The 12182-nt window shown below is 46.1% G+C and overlaps 1 protein-coding gene across 12 annotated transcripts in view; it reads right to left on the bottom strand.

Annotated features, from left to right (window-relative positions):
* Positions 1 to 9571, bottom strand: part of RBM5 (RNA binding motif protein 5) — a 31843-nt gene extending 22272 nt beyond the window's left edge. For all 12 annotated transcript variants that reach the window (XR_012431184.1, XR_012431186.1, XR_012431187.1 and 9 more), the window contains exons 1-4: positions 9464 to 9571; positions 8038 to 8107; positions 6326 to 6491; positions 4678 to 4833 (exon numbers count right to left, since the gene is read on the bottom strand). Coding sequence is in view for 3 of the 12 variants with exons in the window: in XM_005547174.4 (XP_005547231.1) it covers positions 4678 to 4833; positions 6326 to 6491; positions 8038 to 8054 (339 nt within the window). In the remaining 9 variants the exon portion in view is untranslated. The remainder of the gene's footprint in view (positions 1 to 4677; positions 4834 to 6325; positions 6492 to 8037; positions 8108 to 9463) is intronic.
* Positions 9572 to 12182: the final 2611 nt, after the last annotated feature.

Here is a 12182-nt window from a genome sequence, read left to right as displayed (position 1 = left end):
TATGGTGACTTTGTGGAACATAATTACCTACTTTCTAACATAAAAGTGAGGGGTCTGCGGCCAGGTGTGGTGGCTCATGCCTGTAATACAGCACTTTGGGAGGCTGAGGTGGGCAGGTCACCTTCTGACCTTCTGAGGTCAGAAGGTCGAGACCAGCCTGGCCAACCTGGTTTAATCCCTATTGTATTTTCTACTAAAAATACAAAAATTAGCTAGGTGTGGTGGCATATGCCTATAATCCCAGCTTCTTGGGAAGCTGAGGCAGGAGAATCAATTGAACCCGGGAGGCAGAGGTTGCAGTGAGGCGAGACTGAGCCACTGCACTCCAGCCTGGGCAACAGAGCGAGACACTGTCTCAAAAAAAAAAAAAAAAAAAGAAAGAAAAAAAAGTGAGGAGCCTGGCCCCACCCTGTGACTCAGGTTCATATGCAGTAACCTATTAAGTAAAAAATAATTAGTCATCAGAGCAATTAGATACTTAGGGCAGGTGGCTCCCGCCTATAATCCCAGCACTTTGGGAGGCCAAGTTGGGCCAATCACTTGAGGTCAGGAGTTCGATACCAGCCTGGCCAACAAGGTGAAACCCTGTCTCTACTAAAAGTACAAAATTAGCTATCTCAAAAAGAAAAAATAAACAACAAACAAGTTACTGATATCATATGTGACAGAGGGACTGTAGGATTCTCTTCAGATGTTCTTCATACATTTTACAAATACTAAGATCCCAACAAGCAAATTCTCTAAGAATTTTGTGTAATATTTGGGAAACTCAGAAATTCTGTGCTGAAAACCAGCCTTCTTACAGGAGTCACTTTCGTTTCCCTGAAGAAGCCTAAAATACACAGCATTACAAAAGTTTTTTATCATCAGCAACGCAGCCCCAAAAAGTCTGCTAAGGGCATTGTGCTACCTATGTTGTCCACTTCCTCCACAAGGTCCTAGGGCCACATGCCTAACAGACTCCACCTTAAGGGGACAATCTGATCAATCAGCAAGGCTTCCTGAATCAACTGCTGCAGGACTTCTTGCAGCTCCTTCCCACATCCCCACTGCCACAGCTAACTGAACTCAGCTCTGCCCTTCCTGTCTAACTAGAGCAGCCTCTGCTACTAATCAAAACCCTTAGTAATATTCCTATTTTTTTTTTTTTTTTTTGAGATGGAGTCTCATTCTGTTGCCCAGGCTGGAGTGTAGTGGCACCATCTCGGCTCACTGCAAGCTCCGCCTCCTGAGTTCAAGCGATTCTCCTGCCTCAGCCTCCCGATTCTCCTGCCTCAGCCTCCCAAGTAGCTGGGACTACAGGCATTTGCCACTATGCCCAGCTAATTTTTGTATTTTTAGTAGAGACGGGGTTTCACCATGTTAGCTAAGATGGTCTCGATCTCCTGGCCTCGTGATCTGCCCACCTCGGCCTCCCAAAGTGCTGGGATTACAGGCGTGAGCCACTGCGCCTGGCCAACCCTCAGTAAAAATTCTTTTACGCTTAGCTAGGCTTTTGAAAATTCTAGCCCCTAGCCACAATAGCATTTTGCCACTCATCCCTCCCCTGCCAAAAGCCTGACTCCAGTCAAATCAAGCGGATTGCTAGGCCTTACCTAGATTCAGTACCTTTCTATTCCCTGCTCATGTGATGCCCCTCTGCCTGAAGGGCCCACCTACCACACCATTCCCTTAGTTTTCCACGCCTATAATTCCAGCACTTTGGGAGACCCAGGCAGGAGGACTGATTGAAGAGTTCAAGACCAGTCTAGGCAACAAAGAGAGACCTTGTCTCTACAAAAAAAAAAAGATCAAAAAAATTAGCTGGGAGTGGTGACACATGCCTGTAATCCCAGCTACTTGGGAGGCTGAGGCTGGTGGATTGCCTGAGCCCAAAAGTTGGAGGCTGCAGTGAGCCACAATCACGCCACTCCAGCCTAGGTGACAGAGTAAGGCCCTGTCTCACAAAAATAAAAATAGAAGATTCCTTACCCTCCACTAGTAACAATTTCCCTTAAATAACCTTCAAGAGCTCTTAGGCAGACCTCTTTCAATAGGACCTTTTCCAACATGACCCTCTTTTTCTTTTTTTGAGACAGGGTCTTGCTCTGTCGCTCAGGTTGGAGTGCAGTGGTGTGAACACGACTCACTGTAGCCTTGACCTCTTGGGCTCAAGCGATCTTCCTGCCTCAGTCTCCCAAGTAACTGGGACCACAGACAAGTGCCCCACTAAGCCTGGCTTTTTTTTAGAGATGCATCTTACTGTGTTGTCCAGGTTGGACTCAACTCCTGGGCTCAAGCACTCTTTCCACGTTGGCCTCCCAAAGTGCTGGGATTACAGGCATGAGTTACCATACTCGGCCTCTAACCCCTTTCTATTCTGCATTGTCACCATTATCTGCTGACCTTAGCTACTCATCCATAAGCTTTTTTGAGGCAAGATCCATCGCTCTGTATCACTGTAGCATCTAACATGTACAGTGTAGCAGATGTGCAGTGGATCACAAATAATGGAATGATTACCCACTATTTTTTTTTTTTTTTGAGACGGAGTCTCGCTCTGTCGCCCAGGCTGGAGTGCAGTGGCCGGATCTCAGCTCACTGCAAGCTCCGCCTCCCGGGTTCACGCCATTCTCCTGCCTCAGCCTCCCGAATAGCTGGGACTACAGGCACCCGCCACCTCACCCGGCTAGTTTTTTTTGTACTTTTTAGTAGAGACGGGGTTTCACCGTGTTCGCCAGGATGGTCTCAATCTCCTGCCCTCGTGATCCGCCCGTCTCGGCCTCCCAAAGTGCTGGGCTTACAGGCTTGAGCCACCGCGCCCGGCGATTACCCACTATTAACTCTAATATCCCGTCTCACATTTGTCACATTCATTACTTCCAGGGTTTAGAAACCCAAAGCTATGGGAATCCAACGCTTATTTTGAGCTTCATCCAAAATTCAACTATAGTCAGAATATTACTTTGATTACTCCAATAAAACAAATACTGGCACAATGCTGTGTATTTACATCTTTTAAAAGCATGTTTTAAAACCTCACATTCAGTTTTACCAAGAGCACTGGCTGAGTAACATACTGTGTTCAAGGGTTGGGGACACAGAGGTGACTAGGTCACACAGAGGCCTATTTTCAGAGATCTTGTGGTAGAGATGAAGACATGTGTGTTGATAGCTACAGTAAAGGTCATGAATACAGTGCCTTAGAAAGAGAATAACGAAGAAGCAGCTCTGCCTGATAGATCAGGCTTTACATACCGGCATCTCCAAGCAGAAAAAGGCACAACAGTAGAGCAATGGACATGTCCAAAGTCCAGGATGTGGGAAGTAGGGTGTGGCTGGAAGGAAGGGTGAGGACCAGAGATGCTGCTGGAAATCAGGCAGTGCCAAGTACACTAAGACTCTAATTGGCCAGTCTGAATGAACCTTCGTTTTTAACAAGCTTTTCTAAGGTTTCAAATGGGTAGTTTAATTTTCAACTAATAAAAGGGTGGCCAGATTAAAAAGAAAATTAGGTATTTACCAATCAACCGCATCTAATAAGTAACTAATTCAATAAAAATGTATTGATTATTTTCTAGGAGCTAATGAAGACACAAGACCTGCTCCTTGTGGTTAAAGACATTCAGAACACTCATACATCGAGCTTCAAAGCCTAAATATAAATATGGTCATTTACTTCTGTTTTTGAGACAGGGTCTTGCTTTGTCACCCAGGCTGGAGTGCAAAGGCGTGATCTTGGCTCACTAAACTTCCACCTCCTAGGTTCAAGCGATTCTCCTGTCTCAGCCCCCCTGAGTAGCTGGGACTAAAGCTATATGCCACCATACCTAGCTAATTTTTGTATTTTTAGTAGAGACAGGGTTTCACCATGTTGGCCAGACTGTTCTCAAATTCCTGACCTCAAGTGATCCACCCGCCTTGGCCTCCCAAAGTGCTAGGATTACAGGCATGAGGCCAATATGGTAATTTACTTCTGAACCTAGTGCAGAGAACTCCTCCCTAAAGACAGAAAAATATTTCACTAGCTGAGATACAGGTTGAGCAACCCTAATCCAAAAATTTGAAATGCTCCAAAATCTGAAATTTCAAGACACTACAATTGGAAAATTCCACCCCTGACCTTATTTGAAAGGTCACAGACAAAAGGGCAGTCAAAACTTTTAGTCCAGGCAACACAGTTAGCCTAGCCTGTCTCTACAAAAAATAAATTAGCGGGGTGTGGTGGCATGCACTTGCCAGCTACTGAAGTAAAAAGATCACTTGAGCCCAGGAGTTTGAGGCTGCAGTGAGCTATGACTGCATTGCTATACTCCAGCCTGAGTGACGAGACCCTGTGTAAAAAACGGAAACAAAAATATCACACAAAAAAACCAAAGCACACACTGTTTTGTGTATAAAATTATTTAAAGTATTGTATAAGATTACCTTTGGCATGTATAAGGCATATACAAAATATAAATGAATTTCATGTTTAGACTTATGTAAATGCAAATGTTTAAACTTATGTAAATGCAAATACTTAGAAAAAAAAAAAAACAACAAAATATCAAAACAGTTCTGGTCCCAAGCATTTTGTATAAGGGATACACAACCTCTACTGGCTTAAGATAAAACAGTAACATGAGAAAATAATGGTAGAAGCTCAAAGTTCATTGTGCCTACTGACTGCTGGTTATAACTGTCATTTCCCCTTACATCGCTCTCTGTGATGGTGATGGGAAGGCCGCGCAGCATGATGGTCTTGCTCTCCCTCTCGTCACTGATGTCATGCCTATAGTCGTGCTCACCATAGTCACCATCTGAATGGTAGCCATCTTCAGATCGGTCACTGTTCCTTCTTTCACGCTCTCTCTGAGTTACAATAAACAAAATCACAATTAACATCACCCTGTACTCTTTGAAACAGGCCCTCCGTGCCTAGAAATTATCCTTAGAGGGAAGTCTACAGAACTGATACAAGCATTCCATGGTAATGTTCACTGCAATTTTTTTTTTTTTGAGACAGTCTCACTATGTTACCCAGGCTGGTCTGAACTCCTGGCCTCAAGTGACCCTTCCTGCTTTGGCCTCCCAAAGTGCTGGGATTACAAGCACGCCCAGTCTGCAGTGTTTTCTTTTTCTGTTTTTTTGTTTGTTTGTTTTTTAAGACAGTTTCCCTCTTATTGCCCAGGCTGGTGTGCAGTGGTGTGATGATCTCGGCTCACTGCAACCTCCGCCTGCCGGGCTCAAGCGATTCTCCTGCCTCAGCCTCCCCAGTAGCTGGGACTATAGGCGCTTGCCACCACACCCAGTTAATTTTTTGTATTTTTGGTAGAGACGGGGTTTCACCATGTTAGCCAGGATGGTCTCAATCTTCTGACCCCATGATCCACCCACCTTGGCCTCCCAAAGTGCTGGGATTACAGGTGTGAGCCACTGCGCCCAGCCTTCTGGTTTTTTTTGAGACAGAGTCTCGCACTGTCGCCCAGGCTGGAGTGCAATGGCACGATCTCAGCTCACTGCAACCACCACTTCCCAGGCTCAAGCAATTCTCATACCTCAGCCTCCTGAGTAGCTGAGGTCGCACCACTGCACTCCAGCCTGAGTGACAAGAGTGAAACTGTCTCAAAAAAAAAAAGATATACCGAGATAACTAAAACAACTTATATTTTATTATTTTTATTATTATTATTTTAAAGACAGGGTCTCCCTATGGTGCTCAGGCTGGCCTTGAACTCCTGGGCTCAAGGGATCCTCCTGCCTTGGCCTCCCAAAGTGTTGGGATTATAGGTGTGAGCCACCGCGCCTGGCCAACAACTTATATTTATCATTCATTTCAAAACACAGAACTAATATGTTATCATAACCCCATTGTTTCATCTTTAAAACGGTAATAACACCTACCTTATCAGGCTGTACTGAGACCTAAATGAATTCATGAAGTCAAGTGCTTAAAAGTACATGGTGAGCCCTAGGTAAACCCTGGCTATTATTTCTTTCTTTTTTTTTTTGAGACAGAGTTTTGCTTTGTCACCCATGCTGGAGAGCAGCGGTGCGATCTCGGCTTGCTACAACCTCCACCTCCCAGGTTTCAAGTGATTCTCCTGCCTCAGCCTCCCAAGTAGCTGGAATTACAGGTGCCCACCACCACACTCAGCTAATTTTTGTGTTATCAGTAGAGATGGGTTTCACTATGTTGGCCAGACTGGTCTTGAACTCCTGACCTCAAGTGATCTGGCCACCTTGACCTCCCAAAGTACTGGGATTATGGGAAGGGGCCACTGGGCCTGGCAGCCTGGCTGCTGTTTCTATTACTATAAGACTCAGGGTGTTTCTGGGGGTTATGCAGCCACTGGTCACTCACCTCTGGACTGTCATAGTCTCGGTAGTCGTCGTATCTATCACCCCTCCGATCATCACTAGATCTTTTGTAATCTGAGTCCCTCCGCCTGCTTCGGGATTCACGCTCATCACGGTCATCCCTGTCTATGATGGAACCGTATCTTCCACTACGCTCTGTTCTACTCACTCTGCCAGGGAAAATAATTTTCATTCTAAAGTCAGTCACATTTTGTACCTTTAAAAGAGTTAAAAATACACACGCCCCACAGATCAGTTTATAAGATATATCCAAATAGTTTAAAGTGTTAAAATGTATTACTAAATTCCAGTTTACTAAAATAACCACTGGGAAAATACCTATATCACTAAATGTAATGATAATTGTCAGGAATTTATGCTAAATTTGAAACAAACATTTGGGTTGAATATTTCTAAGAAAGGGTCATGTTATCCAAGTTTATTTTTGCACTTTGTCAAGCCTAGAGTCTACATATTATCCCTTCATCCCTGATTCAGACCAAAAACAGGAAAAAAGCAGTTACTTGAATTTCACCCAATTTTAAAGGGTGAAATTAAGTACATCCCTGGCTCATCTACTCTCAAGAGTATCATATCTACTAGAAAATGGACCAAAAACCTGGATGAACTAAGTTAGTCTTTTTTTTCCCCATCAGGCAACTTAGTTGTCTGTCAGATATAACTGGATAGTTACCCAAAACTAGCACCCCTTAAGAGAACACTCTTCTTATAACATCTGGTTTATTTTTGGTTGAAGGGCAGCACTGGGCTTCATGAGAAAACCTAATAATAAGGGGCTTAAACCTATTTGACCACAGATAAAATAGGTCTTTTGTAAATTGTTTTACCAGATTCATAAAACTGTGGCAAAGGAAAGGTTTATAAGGGCTTCATTTATACAAATTTAATAAAAAGAATCAAGGGAAATATGGGACTGAGACACCCCAAAGGGGTAAATGTTAATTTAATAAGCTATTTAGAACCACAGACTGCTGACATAGCATTAAAACACCATGTGACATGAACATTTCCTAAGGTCCCTCGGGCCTGTCAATGTGATCTACCACAGGGACTGACCTCAATACTAAAAAGGCAGATGGCTGAGTAAGGTTGTGTGTTTAAATCAAATGGTCTGAGAGTGTGTACCCAATAGCCAAATGCTCTCATCTTAATTTTCCACTAATTCTTTGGCTCTTTCTTTCATGTAACACACGGTCCCAAGCTTCTCAGCTCTCTAAGTCTGGATCATCTTGCTATTTAGGGAACAATAACGAGAACTGGCATTCATTGATTGCTTACCACAGCCAGGAACTGTGCTAAGTGCCAGACTGTATGATCTCCTGGATTCTGCAAAGGTTGCTGTCCACACAGGGAACCCTCAGGGACCCATTCTACCCTGCCCTTCTTTGCCTAAAATTATTTCTTATCCTTCAGCTTCCTTCCAGAGAATACTTTCTCCAGGAAGCTTTCCTGGCTGTGATCAAGAAAAAGACATACTTCCTATGTGTTATAAGAGCACCCTATACTTTATCACAGCATGTTCACACAGTACTTTCTCTCACTAGACTGTTAGTTTGTGACAACAGGACCATAAAGGTGTTCATCAGCAATGCCCGGCACGAAACGCTCACATATTAGTTTGATAAACTATTTTAAACAAAGAGTTCAGTCCCCACTGAAATGTTGAGTTCAAAGTCATGTACTATAGTAACTTACCTTTTGTCTGAACCCATTGTCCCACTGAAGATCTAGCACACAGCTCCAAAAGGTTCAAATTTTATTTTTTCTAGGAGACAAGAGAGAGTAATTGCTGTAAATCTCAGAGATCACTTAAGTGAGCAGCTCCATAAGCTTGGATACTACTGAGGCTGGGAGTTCATCAAACCTTCAAATCACTGACAGCGATTATCTAAGGTAGGGAGGTGGTGGGGACAAACTGTCAACGTTAAAATCATGCTAATATTTTGTTAACCATGAGCAAAACCGGAAGATTAAGAATACTTTAAAATATTAGATTCCAGATTTAACAACAGAATCATAATATGGAGCAAGCAGAAGACTCCTTCCCTGCTCCTACCTTAGAATTACAAAGCAAAAAGGGCAGAACTGCAATGAGCTCCTTTGGTTTTGTATCAAAGCAACTCTAGTGGGATAGTTGACCGTTAAAACATTAATCCAAGTGTCTTCATTTAATACAAAGAGCAACATGAAATTCAAACATTTCTGATGAAAAATTTAAAACCTCGTAGAAGCTGGGATACTGAGCTGACTGAAATCTACTACATTAATAACATATCGCATAAGACAAGAGCAAAGCTAGAAACGACCTAATTCCTAGGTAACAATAACCACCACGTCTTGAGTCAGTTCTTATGACTACAAACCACTGAGTGGCGAAGAGCCCGGCCCACCTGCTCCCCGTTGGTAATGAGACATCACACAGCTGGACCGCGTTCGATGAGCGCGAGGTCCGAGAAATCAGTTCCAGTAGTCTCTGGAGCCTAATATAGAGCGTATGCTCAATGATTTGTTGAAATTAATAAATGAAAAAGAACCACTGGGGGGAAACAAGTCCCGAGGCATATTCACTGGTGCTGCCCCTTCTCTCCCGGGCGGTGCCGGCACCCACCTCCGTGGGGTCTCGCGGCAGAGATGGCGGCGTCACGGCCTGCTCGACCGACTCCAGCGTCCGGCCTGCCCTCCCCGCACACACCCCTCCCGCCTCCCAAGAGGTTCCTAACCCGGAGATCGGCCATCACCGAACAGCTTTTCGGAGAGGGCGATTCAGTTGCAGTTAAGGGGGGATGGCGGCCAGAGACTGCCAGGGCGCTCCCGAGGAGGGCCAGAGGGACAGGCGACGGCTCCACTGCTCCGCTGGGCTGGAGATTAGGGGACGTGTACCCACAAGGGGCAAAGTCACAGCCAGAGAGAAGCAGGCCAGAGGCTGAGCTGGCTGGACGACCTCTGGAAACTGACAGAGCTGGCAACAAGGAAGGGCGCGGCCCTCCAACGCCTGGGGTAATTTAGCCCCTCTAGAGAACCGGCTGGAGCTGATCAATCGCCTCCGGCAGCTGACAAGGGAGGCCTGGGGGCCAGCCCCAATGGCAAGAACCTACCGTCGTTAGACAGCCACCGCACTTACCCCAAGGAGAGACCGAAGCAGCAGTAGCGGTTCTGCGTCCCCGAACCTCCAACAAGATTCGGCTGCTCCACAAAATGGCGCCTCCGCCGACGGCCGTCTCCTACCCACAGTACCTCACGCCTATCCCCTCCCTTTGTCACCCGCCTCCTGCGGATGAGTCCAATCCTCTAGGCGGCCTGGCTGCGCGAGGGCTGCCGGGAAATGTGGTCGCCAGACCATCCTTGTCACTTGGGACGCTCTGTGTTTCTTGCAATTCTCTTCTAAATCACCACAGAGTTGTCGATCGGCTTTTGCAGACCTGGATTTGTTTTTAGGGCTCCTCTCTATTAGGCATGGTAATAATTCTTTGCTTTTGCTACTAGCGCCATAGAGAGTACAGTTTGCTTTCACTGGCACGGTGTAAAACATTGTTTAATGTTTTACATTAAAAGGAGACCGTGGGTGGCGTGGTGGCTCAACCACGATCCAGCATTTTGGGAGGCCGAGGCAGGAGGATCGCTTGAGGCCAGGAGTTCGAGACCAGCCTGGACAACACAGTGAGACCCTATCTCTACAAAAAATAAAATTAGCTGAGCGTGGTGGCGTGGGCCTCTAATCCCAGCTACTCAGGAACTGAGGTGAGAGGTTCGCTTGGGCCCAGGAAGTCGAGGCTGCAGTGAACCGTGCTCTCGTCACCGCACTCCAGCCTGGGGTCAATGTGAGAAACTGTCGCTGAAAAATAAAAAGGAGGCTGGTGCCGGCCGCAGTGGCTCACGTCTGTAATCCCAGCACTTTGGGAGGCCGAGGTGGGCGATCACAAGGTCAGGAGATCGAGACCATTCTGGCTAACTCGGTGAAACCCCGTCTCTAGTAAAAATACAAAAAATTAGCCGGGCGCGGTGGCGGGCGCCTGTAGTCCCAGCTCCTGGGGAGGCTGAGGCAGGAGAATGGCGTGAACCCGGGAGGCGGAGCTTGCAGTGAGCCGAGATAGCGCCACTGCACTCCAGCCTGGGCCACAGAGCAAGACTGTGTCTCAAAAAAAAAAAAAAAAAAAAAAAAAAAAGGAGGCCGGGCGAGGTGGCTCAAGCCTGTAATCCCAGCACTTTGGGAGGCCGAGGAGGGTGGATCCCGACCTCAGGAGCTCAAGACAGCCTGATCAATATGGTGAAACCGCGTCTCTACTAAAAATACAAAAATTAGCTGGGCGTGGTGGCGTGTGCCTGTATTTCCAGCTACCAGGGAGGCTGAGGCAGGAGAATCGTTTGAACCGGGGAGGCGGAGGTTGCAGTAAGCCAAGATCGTGCCACTGCACTCCAGCCTGGCTGACAGAGCAAGACTCAGTCTCAAAATAACAATAATTAATAAATAAATAAAAAGGAGGGGCCGGGTGTGGTGGCTCATGCCTGTAATCCGAGCACTAGGAGGCCGAGGCAGGTGGATCAGTTGAGCTCAGGAGTTTGAGACCAGCCTGGCCAACATGGCTAAACCCGGTCTCTACTAAAAACACAGGCCGGGCGTGGTGGCTCACGCCTGTAATCCCAGCACTTTGGGAGGCCGAGGCGGGCGGATCACAAGGTCAGGAGATCGAGACCATCCTGGCTAACACGATGAAACCCCGTCTCTACTAAAAATACAAAAAAATTAGCCGGGCGCGGTGGCGGGCGACTGTAGTCCCAGCTACTCAGGAGGCTGAGGCAGGAGAATGGCGTGAACCTGGGAGGCAGAGCTTTCAGTGAGCCGAAATTGTGCCACTGCACTCCAGCCTGGGGCACAGAGCGAGACTCCATCTCAAAAAATTAAATAAATAAATAAATAAATAAATAAATAAAATAAAAAAAATAAAAACACAAAAATTAGCTGGGTGTGGTGGCACGCACCTGTAATCCCAGCTACTTGGGAGGCTGAGGTAGGAGAATCTCTTGAACCCCAGAGGGGGAGGTTGCAGTGAGCAGAGATTGCTCCACCGAACTCAGCCTGTGCAACACAGCAAGACTCCATCTCAAAAAATAATAAAAATAAAAAGTAAATAAAAATGAGGAACATTAGTTGATCATTTTACTGGATGCTAGATTATTGCCCTAGATGCTTTGCAAACATTTTTGTTTGTTTTTTTGAGATGGAGTTTTGCTCCTGTTGCCCAGGCTGGAGTGCAATGGCATGATCTCAGCTTACAGCAACCTCTGCCTCCCAGGTTCAAGTGATTCAGCCTCCCAAACAGCTGGGATTACAGGCACCCACCACCACACCCAGCTAATTTTTGTATTTTTAGTAGAGACGGGGTTTCACCATGTTGACCAGGCCGGTTTTGAACTCCTGACCTCAGGTGATCCACCCACCTCAGCCTCCCAAAGTGCTGGGATTACAGGCATGAGCCACCGCACCCAGCCAGAACTGATTTTTCAGGTCATACATACAAATTGAAAAAATAGACCATGGCAAGGCAGAGGAAAATATCAGTTACAGAAAACTGTGCCTATACCATTTTCTTCTCTCTCTGGAAAAGCTTTCAAGAATAAGTGGAGAGATGTCAGTGTATATATCTATATATGGGTATATACACAATACATATATAGATGAAAAGGTAGAAATATATGTGCTGTGGCCGGGCGTGGTGGCTCACACCTGTAATCCCAGCACTTTGGGAGGCCGAGGTGGGCGGATCACAAGGTCAGGAGATCGAGACCATGGTGAAACCCCGTCTCTACTAAAAATAGAAAAAATTAGCCGGGCGCAGGGGCGG

The sequence above is a fragment of the Macaca fascicularis genome, chromosome 2 (genome assembly GCF_037993035.2).
Source record: "Macaca fascicularis isolate 582-1 chromosome 2, T2T-MFA8v1.1".
Lineage (NCBI taxonomy): Eukaryota > Metazoa > Chordata > Mammalia > Primates > Cercopithecidae > Macaca > Macaca fascicularis.
This window is presented reverse-complemented; position numbering and strand designations above follow the sequence as displayed.